This window comes from Centrocercus urophasianus, unplaced genomic scaffold, assembly GCF_019232065.1.
Source record: "Centrocercus urophasianus isolate 14NV4802_14NV808 unplaced genomic scaffold, USGS_Curo_1.0 seq_3, whole genome shotgun sequence".
NCBI classification, from domain to species: Eukaryota; Metazoa; Chordata; class Aves; order Galliformes; family Phasianidae; genus Centrocercus; species Centrocercus urophasianus.
Genome location: NW_024884866.1, coordinates 1,686,389 through 1,704,423, shown reverse-complemented (window position 1 = coordinate 1,704,423; position 18,035 = coordinate 1,686,389). Strand labels below are relative to the sequence as shown.

The 18,035-nt window shown below is 35.2% G+C and overlaps 1 protein-coding gene across 4 annotated transcripts in view; it reads right to left on the bottom strand.

The window, feature by feature from the left end:
• LRBA (LPS responsive beige-like anchor protein) overlaps positions 1-18,035 on the bottom strand; it is a 367,611-nt gene that overhangs the window by 257,625 nt on the left and 91,951 nt on the right. For 3 of the 4 annotated variants that reach the window (XM_042828460.1, XM_042828457.1, XM_042828459.1), the window contains exons 31-33: positions 16,618-16,696; positions 16,212-16,345; positions 13,822-13,883 (exon numbers count right to left, since the gene is read on the bottom strand). In XM_042828460.1, the coding sequence (XP_042684394.1) occupies positions 13,822-13,883; positions 16,212-16,345; positions 16,618-16,696 (275 nt within the window). The remainder of the gene's footprint in view (positions 1-13,821; positions 13,884-16,211; positions 16,346-16,617; positions 16,697-18,035) is intronic. The other variant, XM_042828458.1, reaches the window with a different exon arrangement.

The window sequence follows — 18,035 nt, the reverse complement described above, 5'->3', positions numbered from 1 at the left end:
TTATTTTTTCCATTTGCTGTTGGCTCCCTGCACATCCTGAATATTCCTGATCAGATTTAATAGTTGAGGAGCTCATTATTTATCCTTGCCCATCTAAAAGCCTTTTCTACAAGCATCAGCTAGTAGAAGCCAGTTTGAGAACAAATAAACGGAGGTAATTATTCTCAAAGTGCATTACAGACCAGTGGAACCCACTGCTAAAGAATGCTGCACTCCTTAAATGTAGGAGAAAGTGGAGCTGGCATGCAAGGAAAACTCACCAACATTTAGTAAAATCACAGTAACTCCAATCAACTGAGAAAATACCCCACGTTGACAGCAGCGGGAAAGAGGAAGAACACACATGGAGAAGTCATGGAGGAGCGTCACATACGCTTGCCCTATCTTATTCTTCTTGAGAATCTCTTTGCATCCACAGTTAGAGATCAAACAGAGTAAGGAAGGTAGAGCCCTTAACTAACACACAGTCATTTCTAAATTTTAATCACTCAAACAAATGCCAGGATTTATTTTTTAGAAATATTTGGATGGGTTGCAGTTTCAAGCGCTTGCATGTACACAGCAACATACAATTCATCCTCATCTGTGCACTCCTAGGAAATTAACAGAACCATATTTCAAAGAATTAACCAAAAATACATATCCAAGTTATATGAAAATATTTGTGAGCCTAATCCGTACTGATCTCACTGTTGAACAATTAAATATGCATCTCAAAAACATTCCAAAAAGTACCAAGAGATTAAAACTGCTCCATTGTCAAAGTATAGTAGTACCATTAAGTCATCTTTTATGTTTATATGTATACATGCACACTCACACATATCCCTTACATAACTTGTCAGAAAAAAAAAAATCGTCTGGCAATACTAACATATTAACCATGACGAATTATATCTCATGTTTGAAATGCACACTCAAATGCAAGAGAAGACAGGCAGTCAATTGTTTCTTAATCCACGCTTCCCATTAATCTGCTGAAGTTTTTAAAAATTTATTTTGATTCTTAAACAAATGAGAAGGATGACTTCCGTAGTGACAACTATGAATGGAGCACTAAGGAGTAGGGTGGGAATATGTGTTAACATGTGACTAGGAGACATATTATAGCCTAGACTAAAGGTCAAATCTGCGTGAAAAACATGTTCATGGAGAGATATTCTAATCTTTAAGTGTCTAAAGTAAACTATCAAGAACTTTTCAGCAGTGTTTGTACTTGGTGTCACCACTCTCTCAGCACCACATCCACTACAGGCATGAATGAACTCAGTAATAAAGAATATATAGCAAAAACTAGATTATATCTCAGATGTGTTTTTCATAATTAAAAAAAGCTAGACTGCACATTAAGCAGAGTATCTGACATCTGCAAACACATAACTTGCAGAGAGTTTGCTTAACATTTTTAAATCCCCAAAGACACATTGAAAATGAAAAACAGTATGGAATTAGGGAAAACATAACTAAAAACTATGCAATATTTTAATATCAAAGTAACACCTACTGAGTAGAGTACAAAAAAGCAAAATTTTGCAGAGATGAGACGTTTCAAACATAAGAGCAACCAGAAAATATATTTGAAGATGACCTTATTTAGAACAGTCATACAGGGATGCCCAAATAACAGTGGAATTAACAAAATAACAGTAATGGAAGAACAATCTGAAACTGATGGAGAAAAAAAATAATTTAAGTAATTACACACAAGCACCCTTCCACAGATAAACACATCACTGTTGCTGAACGTTGACATTTACAAAGAAAAGCAGTAGTCTGCAAAAATATTTACTGATGTTTCATCAGGAGAAAACTTATCAAACAGCTTTGAATTTATCCAAATTTACACTATGTATGTAAGCTTAAACATGGCATCAGCGTAACAAGTCAAGAAATCTGACTAGTCAATACAGAGGTTTTGACTGCAATAAGGATGATAGAAGTTACTCTAACCCTAGCCAGCTACAAGCTTGCAACTGATGATCATCATTATGCCTCTATCAGGGCTCCACACAGTCAGGCTGAACAAATGCATCCTATTAGTATATGGTCTGTCTGTTTGGCAACTCCAGTCTCAAGACAAATGGCAGCTGCTGCCCTTCAAGGTCTGAAGTCAAGTCCTCAGGGAGTCTAAAAGCCCAACTGGAAAAATCAAGGCCTGTTCATTAGAGACTGCTCCAGGGGAAATTTGCTCGGCTGCCATCAGAACTATATAAAAGAGCTAATTATTTTTATAAGACTTTTAAGCTATCAAACACACTCAGTTACAATAACAAGTATTTACTGCTGGTATTCAATTAAAAAAACAAAAAAAATTGCTTTTTGTAAAAAATAAAAATAAAAATAAAATAATAAATTAAAAATAAAAAAAAATTAAAAAATCAGCCAGCGAAGTCTCTGTATTTAAAAAATTAATGAATCTTCTAGGAGAAAGTTGCATAAAAATCAACTGGATTTTTATTCTCAAGGGGAGACCTAACATCGAGGATTCAATTGCGGGGAAATATTCTGAAATGCACTCAAATGTTACTAATGAACGCTAATGGTGAGTTGAGATTGCCTGTGTGACTGCCCCTGAAAAGAACAAGGAATGAAGAAAAGTGAGATTGCTCCTGCAAAACTGATTGAAAAGGGCCTGTGAGGTATATTTACTTGCTTTAAATCTGTGCCGTTAACCAACAACTGAAAATGCAGAAGTACATAAATGTATTATTGATAAGTTTGTTAAAAAGATACGGGAATCAGTTGGTACCAAACACCAAGACTGAACCAAAGAACTGAAAACTCTCAGTGAGTTGTTCCAGTATTTTTCTCTTGTTAAAACATAGAAATAAAACTTGTTATAACAACAGTTACTTTATAAAATGTACTCTATGGAATTGTAGAACATTTTTCAAGTATTTCATAACCACAAAGTCATTAACTACTTTAAAAAAGAAACTGAATCAAAGTAACCACTGCAACATTTTTCCAGCCACGCAGCATGACAACAATGTATTGAACTGTTACACTGTTAGAGATCACTGCTACAGCGTATTTATTGCATAGTATTTATTGTAAATCTTTTAAAAGTGTTGTATGAAATTCATTAGTGTTCCTTAATCAATTCTTGGATGAACATGCATGTTAGCTTCCGACAGCCTAATTCAAAAAAGCAATTACAACCCCAGTCCTTACGTAAGAGGATGACAGAAAGAAACTATGTTGAACCAGTTAAAAAGAATGAAAATTTAAAGAAAACAGATTAGGAATGATTTATACCAATGCCTAGTGCTGAAGTTAATTACAACTAACCCAATAAAATAGTTCCTTTATTATCGTACAGCAAGTAATAAACGGAGACACAGAAAACAGAACTCTTAGCTGACTTTTGCATGCTCAATTCAAGAGCACATTGCACTGAGAATTAAACAAGTAGTAAACAAGCCATACAGAAACAGCAGTTATTTAACTTAAAGCAGAAGACTCCCCTGCTGCTTAACCACTCGGGATATTCCATGGAAACAGAGCTTCCTATAAACTGGTATTATGTTGTTATTGGTAAATGCCTGAAATTACCTTATAATGAGAGTTTAATTTGAATACCTGAAGTTTGAGCTGACGTCACAGTAAGTTTCTATACATTCTGAAAGTAAATTATACACATACAGAGCTGGATTTGTTTTCATACTTGTGTGCCATATTGTTCAGTGAAATACTGAATAAAAAACCGTCAGCTTGTCAGACAATACCCTCTAAGCTATGAGATTAATTTTCAAGTGACAACTGCCGCCTTCTCTGCAAACTACAGAATTCTATTATAAAAGCAAAGCCATACCACATAAAACACTGAAGTACACACAATCTTTTCAAAAATACATACAGCCATAAAATCTTGTTGTAAGTTACTGTCGTCATCATTTATGGTGACATCAAACATTCTTACAGAGGAATTTTAGTAATAATAAAAGACCTTAACTTAGTTAATCAAAAAGTCCAAAAAAATGATTAAAACATAACTGCACAAACAGAATGCTACCTGTAAAAAGCATCACAGCATAGAGGCTGCATACTACCACAACTCATGAAATTTATTTTTGCATCCGGTTTCAAAAAGATACGAGCACATATATGAAAAACTTCCATTACATGCCATTTGGTGCAACCTAACTTACGACTTCATGAGTAAAATCACACCCCTAGAACTGATGTTGTACTACATGGGACAGATAAGTCTCCCCTAAACTCCAGTTCTTCTACATTTTCTCCTAGAGCAAGAAACTGTAGGATCAAGAAAAATCAAGTGGGCCGATCACTGATTTCAGGTCCACCTTTCCGACAGACAAAGCGATTTGCTTGGGCAGCCTATCCCTTCCTCTCCCTCATGAGCAGGCTGTTGCCATGACTTCATGAAATGACATTAGGGGTCAGGTTTAAGTTCATCTAGCAGCAAACCCTTTCCTCTGTAGTTTCTTCCTCAGGTTCTGTAACCAGCAGCTATTTTCAATGCAAAGATGAAAGGCAAAAGCTTATAAAAGAATAGGACAGATATCTTAGACATTAATTAAGAAACTGAAGTCCCAATCTTCCACAAAGAAATGCAGAAATGGAAAGCAAGAAACTAAGGCACATGAAACGAGTCAGAAAAACTGAAGTAACAAAAATGGACGACATGAGGAGAACAAAGAAGTGATACAAGCTTATTTTTTTTTCAAAATTATTAACTTAAATGCATATATGCACAAAGAAGAAAAATGAGCATGCATTCCTGCCACTACATTCTGCTTCCATACTGCATTCCTGTCCTCACTTGCCTGTCTTCTACATTCAGACTTGCTCCTTATTTGGTGTATTCATTATTCCACCGTTACATTACATGCAGCATCCCAGTTCTAATCTCCTCTGCCTTTATATATTGTTACAATAAATCCGATCAATAATTTTCTGCAAACCTTCCCATGCACATACAAAGTAATTTGTCCAAAAATAAAAGTACTACCATTTATATTTAGGCAGAAATAAAAATAAATGTCTTTAAGTACTCAGACAGTACTGAGAAATTTAGCTCATTCTTCTGAATCCAAGTTGACTCAGAAGTAGGGCTTGAAACCTAAAATATGAACCTCAATCATTTTCACGGCTGTGTTATCTAAATTACGAGCTTTTTAACTTGAGTAAAATCTCTTAAAATATTTGTATGAAGACAAGTGAATCACAGACAAGCCTATCTGATGATTTTTCCAGTTGCTGAGAGACATAAAAGGGCACAAACAAGTTGCAAGTAAGCCTCAACTTTAGACTGCAACTGCTCACCACCACAGTGCAAACCTCACCCTGCTTCAACTCCTGCTTGGCAACAGCAAGATCGAAATGATTTGGCTTGTTAACATGAACAAAAAACATTCATGTATGTGTAATTAGTATAAAGCTTAAAAGACAACGCTGCCACTCTCTGAACTTTCCACAAGCTCACCCCCTACCCTCCACCAAACCTCTTTCCATGGTCTCAAATTAAACAGACTAGCTGTAAAACAGCAGGGTGTCAAATTAAGGCACGCTTTATTTTCAGAGGTCTCCACACTTTGCGGCTGACTTCCTGTCAGGAAGAGTTCCATTTCAGTGCAGAGCCCCATCAGCAGGGAGCTCACAGAATTAAGTGCCAGTTGATATTACTTTGTTTTGCATTTACCACCCATGAGAATATTGTTCAAAGATCTAGTTATAAAGTCAGCATGGTATCATCCTTCTGACTAGACTGCCAAGCCACAGGGTGTGCTCTCGCTGCACAAAACTCACCTTAAATGGTGGTGTTTTTTTAAGTCCTAGTGAGCTGGTGAAGCAACAGGATGCCTTTTTTCTTCAGAAAAGTCTTGCTTCTATAGCTAAATTATGTTCTTGTTAACATCTGTAGCATCTGCAGTGTACATTCATGGATGTGAAACTGACCTGTAACCTACCAGACTCCCAAAACTCACGTTTAAGTTATACAGTCTGCTCTCTTCTCTGAACATGAAAACAATTACACATTAATCATACAAACCCTCAGCAGTTTTAAATTCTACAGGCTAGGGCTTTTAACTGAAGTGGACACATTTCCCATTCAACTGCTACCTGTCCCAAATTCCTGATCAAATGTAAGTAATTTGCATTTCATAAGAGAAATTTTCTCAGTAAGAGTCTCTAGTATCTGAAGAGCCCACAGAATAACCACTAAAGATAGCTCTTTAAAAAAATAAATAAATAAAGGAAGGGAGGGATATTCTTTTTCCCCTTCCAAATTTTTCTAATAGAAAAATTTACATTTTCATAAGATGACATTAGGAAGTTCATGTCTCTCTCTCCTCCAGCAAAGCAAACTATTGCTAAGGGCTTTTGTGCCTTTCTTTCAATTTTATCTCTTATTCTTTCCTCTATCCAAAGTCTTCACGTCATTCTGACTTTTCCAAGTGAACTGTCCCAAGAATCAACTCCTTACCCAAATCCACACCAAAGCACCATAGCTTCACTGAAAATTACAGAGGACATTTTTCAAATGGGGTCAAAATCAGATAACCAGATATAACAATTTCTTACCAGGAAGCCACCTCTATTGCTTTGATGATTATTTATGTCCAACATGCACTAACAACAACCCCATGTAATAAAATATCAAATACCAAAGTAACTCATATTTAGCAAATACCAGATATTCTTCTATTTTTCTCAAACTAAATGTCATACTCGGTAGTTTTTACCTAGCTTACGATTCCACATCATATATTCCACCCCTAAATTGAGAAGTGAGCAAAGCTTTAATGTATCTCCTAGACTATAAAACATGGAGAGATGTAAGGAAATAAAGACAAAGAAGTAGCTTATGTATTTTAACTACTGTGACCACTACGTGTTAGGACGCTAGATGTACACAACTACACAGTGCTTACTATACCATTATTAGGCCACTTACTATTCAGGTAGTATTGACAAATCATTCCCAATACATTCTAATCTATTTCCACAGTTAAAACCAACAGCTCAGTTTAAATTACACACCTCTTTGATTTCTACTGTTATGCAAACTATGAATATACACCTGCTTTACAGACTTTATGGAAACCAATCCCTTTCTACCAGTTTATTTAAAAAAATAAATTAAAATAGTTAGTGGACACAGTGGCTTTAAGCTCCTGATCTGTAAGCCACACTAGCAGCAAACAGACCACATTACTGACAAAGCCAACAACTACACTAAGAAAAAAGACAAAATTGAAACGTACCATAAATGCAGCAAACAAAAGTGGAACCCAATTAGTGTGTTCATTAGTGATTTTTATCAAAAATTCCTCTTCAGAAACTGCTATTTCTTAGCTTAGAGCAGCTTGTCAGTTAATTCCATTGAATTCAATGCAGGTTTGTTTTGTTTTTTTGTTGTTGTTGTTGTTGTTGTTTGTTTGTTTTTTTAAGGAAGATATGTTTCAAGCAATTTAGAACAGAACAGGAATTCCAGCTAAGAATGAAGTTCCAACAGTCGAGTTCCGCGTTGTTCTGGACTTTCACACAATATATTACAGTAGCCTAGTTCTGAAGAGACAAAGTCTACAATACTACTTACGTCACAAAAAAAAAAAAAAAATCCAAAACTAATTCCAAAAGTAATTTCAGCATACTTCAGTTCAAAGAAAAGGATTTAAATAAACAAAAACAGCTGGAAATCCTATCAGAATGGGAAACTGGCAGGAAGGTTTCAGCCTCTACCAACATACCAACATCCACCTCTGACACTATCATGTTGTGGGCCAAGATAATAAAATAGGAGGCACTACTTTTGGAGCAGCCCTCAGAATAACTAGGGAGAACTTTTCAAGAGATAGCTCATAAAAAAACAACTACAGCACTAAAAATACCCTGAAGCAGCACTGCACATAAAAACTCAAAAGACACGTCCCAAATACTTGTCATCCAAGAGCGTCTTCAAGACAGGAGAAGTATCTTTCATTTTGCGTGCCAGTTACAGTGGCCGTGCAATATTTGTTAAGAAACTGCCTTAGGAATCCTGCAACCACTACCCAAATAGCAATTAATAAAATGCCTGGCAATCCTGTGTTTCCATAAACAGCTTTATTGTTATGCCTTGCTTTATTTGGTACAGCATTAGACCTGAGACAGCTTCAGAATCTAGACAATCAGTAGCTGAATAAGAAGATACTGAACAGCCTGTGGAAGGAAGCAAGACATTTCATCCCTACAGAAAGCTAGGCTGGCAGATTTTCTTTCAATCTTCCAATTAATCAAAACAGCACAAACCGACTAACATACAATACAGAGTCTCTGGCACACCTGAGGATGATAGTTTTTTCTGGGCACCTGAAAACATTGAGCACTTCATAACACAGCAAAGAAAGTTAACAACACAAAGCAAACACCTATGGGCATGAGTGATCCAGCACCTTATCGTGAACATCACAATTTAGACTTTGGGAAGTCCTTTTTCCTATTTTATCTGTTATGTCATTAATCTTTACTATTTGCCTAACCAAGTTTTGTTTCTAATTATTTTCATCACAAGGCAAATTAGCATTCAAGATTTGGCTGTTGTGCTTTGCTTTCTTTTTAATCAAATACAGCTGCATTCATCTTTTTCTTTTTTTTTTTTTTTTTTAAAATCAGAATTATGCTATCCAAACTGTAATCCTTTTCTTTCTTAGTAAGAAAAAGCCTTTCTTGTTCAAACAATTGGGAAAACTGCTACAGATTCCAAGTGACTTGAAAATGAAATTAGTACTTGCACTGAAACGGACTGAAAGTCATTTGCCAGCAAGAAGTTCTACAAAATTTGATTTCTATACTAAGATGCACATGTTTTCAAATCATGGACCTAAAGGATTATTAGATCCTTTTATAACTAATTTTCAGCTATTAGAACACAATGTAATTAGATGGGAAATTATCATCTTGATAATAACGTCATCACCTAACAAGTGGGGCACACAAAAAGAATTCAAACAGCATTTATTCCAGAACACTGTTAGAGTTTTGATGTTTTCATTAGTTTCACCTGCCACGGTATCACAGTGATGCAGCTCTACAGATAACCTATATCCAATTCAATTAAAGCTTAATAACAATCACTATAATTATCCAAATGAAATTGCACTTAAAAGTAAATTAGAAACCAGTGCAGATCAAAATGCAACACTATATGCTCGGTTATATTCTGTGCAACAATAACTGAAAATCCCCCATCTTCTAGAACACCTAAAAACTCTGAGTAATGAAAAGGTTTACCACATTTTAAAACAGTGCAGAAATCTATTCCTGAGATAATGAATTTGGATCATCAATACAAAGCTTTCTGCGTACAGAATATCCAGAAAAGCCTAAAGATCCTATGATATTTTACAAACATTTAAGCACAAGGGCAGAGAAGAAGAATGGCGCGCAAAAAGTGTGCAAAAAAAACCAGTATCTTAACTACCATAATATTACACTTCCTTGGGGTAAATGCTGCTTTACTGTTTGTTCAAGGGTGCACATGTTGGTATTGTTCAAATAATTGAGTCCTTATCAGAGTAAAAGATACGATGCCATTAAAATACTTCCAGAATACGAGTTTATGCTCCTCTCCCCCATCTCCGCATGAAAACTGTATTTGATGAAGGTTCAATATAAATCCAACAGCTACAACTACACAGTTGTACTGCAATACTCCACAGCCCTATTTCCAGAAGATAAAAAGCCTAGAGACTACATGTACCCAAATATTGGTCTTGCTTTTGCAAAACCTGTCCCTTTGAAACAACAGGGAGCAGGAGGACCCAAGAAGCACTTTACCCCGCCCTACCAGCGAGCAGGGTATCAGAGGGTCAGGAGAAGGAGGAAGCATAAAAACACGATGCGGTATTCATCAATTCTTATTTCCTAAACTTTTTTTGAAGGTTGGATGGCTTACCACCAGTTATAGAAAATATTTGAATCAGTATGAATAAGTCTATTTTATGATCTAGAAAACTTTGATGCACTCATGTCAAACTACAGATCTGACAAGAAGAACTTAATTAGTTTTCTTACATATATTCCAGTGACAGTTGAGTTCATCTACTAAAAAAAGGATAAACAATTTTTCAAGAATTGCCAATTCTTTAAATTAGAAAGCATCACAGAATTATAGAGAACTTTATTCACCTTTTATTGCATCTTTTCACTGCGGATCTACAATAATAGAATTGTGTATTTCACACACGTGAGTAACAGAAATACGTTTTAGAAACTTCATGAGAGAGCAGGGAAGGTGATAGTTTTCCCTGTTTTGATGGAGTAGCTCAAGGAAACAAGTGACAAACGAAAGGACACACAGTAGCATATTTCCTTTATGGATGAACATACACGTGCCCCTTTAAGTTTAGAGAATAAGCATTTTATATGAAAACGCTTTTTTCAAGGATGACATCAAGTTTCTCCAAACAGAAGCCTTGCTTTACAATAGCGTGCAAACATCTTTACCATCCTAACGTCACTCACTTAAAAGGGATTTTAGACAAAGGACCTCACTCATTTAGCTTGTTTAATCACCCCAACAGGATACCAGCCTACATGGTGCTTCTAGATTCACTGTACTGTATGCATTTCTGATAAATGGGAAAAGAATAGATGACCTGGCAGAAGGCTCAGACAATAACATGTGATTTACAGGACATGAATACAGCTACTATAAGATTTATCTGACAGCCCTCTCCGATAGTGGACTGTTGAGTATCCGATGGAATGATTTCTAGTCTGGAAAGTCTGCTACTGAGTAGCCATACACATTATTTATTTATTAGATGTTTTGGGTTGAAACCATTTTTAAATGATGCACTTCACAATGCCCAGCCATAAATTTCGTTTTAAACCCTAGAAGGGAGGTAGTGTTATTGGAATGTGTGTCAGACTGAATTAGGATGAGCAACACAACGCTTTCATAAAGTGGCCTTGAACGCAACGTCGATTCTTTCAAAAATGATATTAATGTCAAATAAGCAGGAACACTTTGCAGTAATATTAAATGAAGGATTTCTTTATGATAGATTTATATAAATGTAAGTATACACACAGACACATGTCTGAAAATGTAGCGTGTCTATCAAAAACTCACAACTGTTTTCACCTTAGAAACAGCCTTTTGTCTGCATCGCAAACCACCTGTTTCTTCTTTTACTTTGCATAAACCACAAAACAATACATCAAAATATAAACACGAAAGCAAAACCCAGTAGTGAAGTTTTTTTTTCCACGTGTCTGAACACACAAACTTCCAAAGAGAAAAATCATTAACAAGGCACTGTAATACTTGAATCGAAATATGTTATTAAGATTTTTAATCACTTAACCGGAGGAGTTGCTGTGTTCTTGTGGGGAAAGTTACTTGGGAGACTTTGTTGTTCTATTTTGAACTACTAAAAAAAATATATATATATATATTTCAGACAAATCTAACTAAATACATTTTAAAAGATAAATCAAGAGCTTACAACAAAAATATGATGTTTAAAACAAATTTTCAGAAAGAGGTTAACATAAAAACACCAAAAAAATTAATCAGAACACTCTTTCAGTTTCATAAAATGATGGCTGACAAATTTGTGAAGTTTTAAATCAAATTTGCAGATACTTACTTTGTAACTCTGGCACATTATTTATGTGATTAAAAACTAGTTTTTGACCTGATCTTTTGATCTTTGGCACTTCATCCTCTCCATCTCCTCTTAAAAATTAATTAAAATTTTAGCAAAAGGATATCACTTCCCTTCCCACCCTATCTCGGTCAAAAAAAAATAAAAAAGGAAAAAAATCAATCAAGCTCAATCCCATCTCCTCCCAGTATCTGTAAACCGTCGTCTTGAAATTCAATTTCATATCTCTCAAGCTTTCATGTAGCAAAAGACAGTTCACTTCTTAACAAAATAAATCACTTCTGTGATTGCCATGCTGACCTCTTTGAATTAGGAAAATTCAAAGTGAAAAATGTAATTATCACCCCAGAACAATCTGTATACATCTGGAGCTAATTTTAGATTCATTTCTCACATCATTTTTCATATTCTGCCAAAAACTACAGCTGCTACGCAACTTAAAAAAAGATTCTGAGGTCTTTGTGACTTTACTGGTTTATTTCTACTATTTCAGCAAGAACAACCTCAGTCTCAGTAACCAGCAGTACTAAGCAATTGCTATATCCTCAATTTGATTAAATTAGTATTAAATGGCACTGTGACACGTATGACAAATAGATGCATTAGAGCACGTCATTTATTTCTTATCCCTTCCACTTCCCACAACCAAACAAGTGATGCACAGTAAGGACACATGATTTTAAAGAAAAGATTAGATTACTCTACCTAAAAAGAAGGAAAGGTTAATCATTAATTACTGAAACCAGGAGAAAGGATACCAAAATCTAATTTTTTTCAATGGCAATACAGCGTTATCAGACAAATATCTTGTATTCAGCTAGTTTTACTCATTAATGAGCAACATTAAAACTTGCATATAGATTTATTGGTGGTGATGAATCTTTTTTAATGCATATCAGTATCAAGTTCATGTTCTCTAGTTTACGAACGCCTGCTTCCAGCATTGCAATATGTAAAATAACTATCCCTAAATTCCAGAATTTCCACGAGGACTATAAGATTTCTTTCAGAATAAAAGCAATCTTTTCCAAAGAAAATGGAAAACCGGAGGAGCAAATTCCTACATACATTCATTCGTAATAAGCTTACTAGAAAACATAAGTACTCTTCACTAGTTCATTGTAAAATCTATTAGGTGTAATCTCCAGAAGTAACTGTTCTTATTGCATTTTATTGACAATGCAGACTACCGATTTTTCACACCTTCTATGATTCTTTCATTTGTATTCATGAAATGTCTATCAGCACACTCTAAATAAATTTGGCAATATAGGCACTAAAACGAATAAATCGATGTGAAGAAACATTAATTTTGCATTATCCTTATTCGTCAGGCAAGCAAACCATAAGGGCTGTAAATGAAGGTCAAAGGTTTTGAAATGGGTCAGAACCCTTGACCTCTAGACCAATACCATTCCCATTAAAAAAGGCTATTTTAAAGTTTTAAGTAGGGGAATTTACTACCAGAAAGGTATCATTTTTAAGGCACCAAAAGAAAGGCTCAATAAAAACATTCTTCCATTTAATTAGAAAAAAGAAAGCAATAATCAAAAAGAAAAAACAATTAATATAGCATAACATTCCTTGATCATAATTTTGAGAAAGCTATTGGGCTCTGTCTCTTATTCTACAAATTTAAGAATAGGGAAATTGCATCTAAAATATCTAAAACTTCTTTGCTTTTAGAAATGGAGAAAGTACCAGTTGACAACCAGGATTTGCTTTTACATTTTCCTCCAATTCTTATTGCTCGTCAAATCAATTAAGAATGACAGGGTTTCAAAAGCATTTATCACTCATTTCATAATCTCTACACAAAAGAAAAAATTTCGCACATCCCAGAGGATTCAGCATGCCAAGATGCAGATATCAATCTGTTTCTATATCCTTAATATTTCATTGACTCTATTTCATCTTGCAAAAATGACAGTACAGAAATACTTAGGCATGTCAAATTCAAGGTTATATAAACACACAACAGTAAGGTAACATAAAGCCTTTGGTACCTTCTCTCTCTGACCGAACAATCAAAACTGTTATTAAAAAAAAATTCTGCTTTTAGTAAGAGAAAAGACCTTACATCTCATATTTTTTAAATAATTACAAAATTTTAAATTGAAACTAAAATTTCAAGTAAATTTTTCATAGCAAATTCCATTGCATTCAAAGAACAATTCAGATGTTACATAGATCTCACCTGTGAGCAAAGAAGCATCACCAGCTCCACAACTGAACTGCTAGATTTCATACACACGAGGCCTACAAAAGGAAAAACAAAAATGTTAGACATAAAAACAAGTTTATTTGGCATCATTTGTTAACACAAAGTATTGTAATGTGCAATAGAAGCATCCCAACAATAAAAGAAAGCCGACATTCTCATACCACTTACAGTAGAATTTTGTACTTTATCAGCATTAAATAAAATTTTCTGAGGGAGACCATACATTCCATGCTTCGCATCGAAAGATGCAGCTAATAGTAATACATTACCTCCATTATTGAGAGTTTCATAAATGCTTGAATTTCAAAATGATCAGAACCATGGTTAACATATGTTACATTAAATTCACTGTATCTACATTTTGCTTCTTCTTGAAGGATTGGGTCATTATATATGCAGAGAAGGGAAATGGCTTTATGACCTTTGCTTTCTCCACTGCACGTTCTACATTCAGCCCCCAGCTATCAATCAAGTTTCCATTTTGTTCCATGGCAGCAGACATCCCAAACACTCTTATTAGTGCTTTGACCCCTAACCCCACACTAAACCTTAGCAGAAGTGCAAGCAGCAACTTATTATACATTCTCAATTGTTTATAAACTAATTTGACTACTATTATTATTTGCATTTGCACAATGTTTGGGATTAGTCTACAACTTTTCTTTTAGGCCAAAAATAATTATTTGTTTATTTTTGCCTACTCAAACCCAATCATTTTCTTTTTTTTTTTTTTTTTCAGCCTTCAAATCCACAATATATTTTTGTGCATATATCATATAAAAATCCATATATATGTAATATATAATATTATATATATATATATATATATATATATTTCTCTGTATAATCTATACTATAGTCAAAATATTTTCATAAAATCAGCAAGTTTGAAAAAGAGAATTTTGAAACCAGATTCTTCATATCGACGGAACAAAGAAAATACAAGTAGGATATTCATTTCCCTGGGTAAACAGCTTTTTCAGAAAAAATCTGTTATTCCAGTTAAACAAATGAATTTGTTCACAAGGCAGCTTCAATTAAAATATTTATAAGCTAAGGCAATTTCCATATGTATAATCAAAAGTAGAACTCTATCCTGTTCAGTCTTACAGAGAATACTAGCGTGACAATTCCTAGGCTTTTCCCTGTCATAAAAGCCCTGGGAGGCAGGCAGGTATAATACCTAAAAGGCAAGTTTAATTCTTAAAACAAATAACTTCAGTGAAGTTAAACATCAAGCCTGATACAAACACTTATTTGTGTTTGATACACTAACCGTGCTTCTGGCAACAGTGACAGTAGTCAGCACTATATGCAAGATGCCTGTCCAAATCTAGGAAATAAGCAAATTTAAAACTTTACCTATTACAGATATTGCTCAAATATAAGCCGTCAACACAAATTTATCAGCCATGAGCTTCCAGCACGTGAGTACTTAACTATTAGAAGTTACAACAAGCTCAGGGCCTAATTCAATTCACTGCTGCAACTGGACAGAAGCTGCATTTTTGCTCTAAAAATGGGTGAGCAAAACAGTTTTATATGATAAAATTAAGAAAAATCTGAAACACTCATGTTCACTATTATATCAAAATTATTCCAATAAATATGACTTCTTACATTCAGAACACTGACCTTTGCTTCACAGGACTCTGCCTTGTTTTTAGAAAAAACAGAAACCCAACTGTAGAAAGAAAACTCAGACCCTCTCAAGCTCAACCATTCAGTACTAGGAGAAGTCACTATTACTGCTGTACTCTTGAATCTTTATCACTTAAGAAGTGACACAAAATTCTTCTCAATGTATTCCTGTTACCTTCACTACTGCCCTCCCATGAGAAACCAAAACAACATAAGAAGTTTCTCATGTAAGAGATAGTTCATAACACCCTCTGACATAGTTTCCCATGTACCTGCTGTTACGGCAACGCCATGAAAATGCAAGGCTTTCTATCCTTACGTTTCTACATTCTACGCTTAATTCTGGGTCCAAGTTGTCTTTGTAAAGCACGCATGACATATTTCAAACATCAGTTTTTTGATACAATTCCCTGGAAGAATCAGAGAACTAGAATAGCACAGTAGTTGGTCTGACCTAATGCAAAATAGGAAACTATCAGATGAGATATAAACAAAGAAGTAGCGCACAGACAGGAAAGAGGAGGTAGCGGTGACAATGACCTCCAGCTGAGGAATTAAGACAGAGGAAAGGAAAGGCAGCAAAATCCAGTAGGCAGTTGCAAGGGAAGGCAGAAAGAAAGTTCCTAGGGCAGCACGAGCAGTGATAACAGACATTTTGAGTCTCTAAGATTAAAAAACAAAACAAAACAAAACAAATGCATGTGTTCTTAATGGAAACTTACTTGTACCTTCTATCAGCAACTCCTGCCCATGGCTGCCTAAAAGAGTTCGAGAAAGGAACGGAGCAAAATCCACAAAAATCTCTCTCAGAAGTGGGGCAGCTTTTTCCAAAGCATGTTCAAGTCTGTCTGTAATACTAGTAAAAAGACACATACGATTAACAAAACAAAACACTGGAGAAATTCTGCAGAAAGGAGCACAGAATTTTGCCAATGTCAAAGTGATACAGATGTATCAATATCCCAACACTTATATTTTCCCCAGCCCTGATTAGATATTGATCACCCGAACAACCTAAAACAAAGAAGTTTAATTGATTTTGATTGAAATGTGGAATTGGATTATCAACTGGAATATCAAAACGTAAGCCACAGCACAGCTCTTCGCATGTTCAATTACGGAATTTACCTCATATTTGAAGCAGAATCCTCAGGCACTGAAGAAACTGTAGGGACAGATGGCAGTTTTGAATTTGATGAACGCCTTCCTACAAGAGAGAATAAGAAACTAATGGTATAAGAAACACATAACAGAGGTTATACATCTGGATCAGACTTAAGTCTCACACTCCATTATGAGAAGCCATTGTTTTCAAGTACATGTGGGACTAGATAAACTCTTCAACCTCTCTGTACCACAAACTTGATTTGCCAAAAGACTCTTATTTAATTGCATTTGTACTTACCAAATATCGCCCTAGTAAGCTTTTAAAATGCTACTCTAGCATAAACAGAAAGTAATGCGCTGAAGCCCCCGCCAACTGCTTTAAGGAGGAACTCAGACTAAACTCATCTTTTCTGGCCTTATCACCCACAAGTCTCAATAAATTTAACACTTGCAACCCTGAAACAGATAGTGCATATAATGACCTACATAACCTAATACTCCTGTAATGCACTATTATATTCTACTACTATTAATTTAATACATACTAACATAAAGCCAAATTGCAACATTTTCAAGCATCTCTTTTGGTTACTGGAAGTGCTCGCCCAATTTTTAATTAACAGGAAACCTTTTACTTTCTGTTACCAGTGTTACCAGTGCATCTGATAAGGCAGAATACAAAACCAGTGTGTCTAGTTTTAAGCACTGCCACACAAGGATTCTGACAAGGACAGCTATGATAAAATTATCCATTGCACCATCAGCTTTATTAGCATGATGGCAGCAATATAACTTCATTTATGAGTTAACTGTTTCCCATTGATTATTCACAGGTTAATAGTGAAGACTGAGTCTTTTACGTGCCCTACACTTTAAAAAACAAACAACAAAAAAACACAATTGTGTTATGTCAAACTAACACTACATGGCTTCATCAGCAAGGTAGTAAATGCTGCCCAGTAAGAAAAGAGAAACACAAACTCCATACTGCAGTGTGGTTTGCTGGTTTGGTGTCAGCAGTGATAGACAGAGGCTAAGCAGAACAGCCAGAGATTCCACAGCTATTTGCAGCCAGAACAGGAATGGTGAAACTCACAAATCTTACACTGCATTTCAAATTATAGAGAGGAATGAATCTTAGCAAACAGATTTCGGTGAAATTCTGAGGAAAATGACCACTTTTAGACCATCTGCACTTCTGTCTCTCTGCAACTTAAGGCCCTGTCCTATTCCTCTTTCCTCTCAGTGTGACAGCTACAGAATCCCACTGCAGCTGAAGAAGGGCAGCAGAAGGAAGCATGAAACAACAGTTTAATCATAGTAGTTCCCATATCTAGCTTAGCAAAGACCTGATCCTTCTTAGAACAGTGACAGCAGAAAAACTCCCAATCACCCTACCTACAATGGTGTGTGGTCAACTGAACACAACCTTTGTGAAA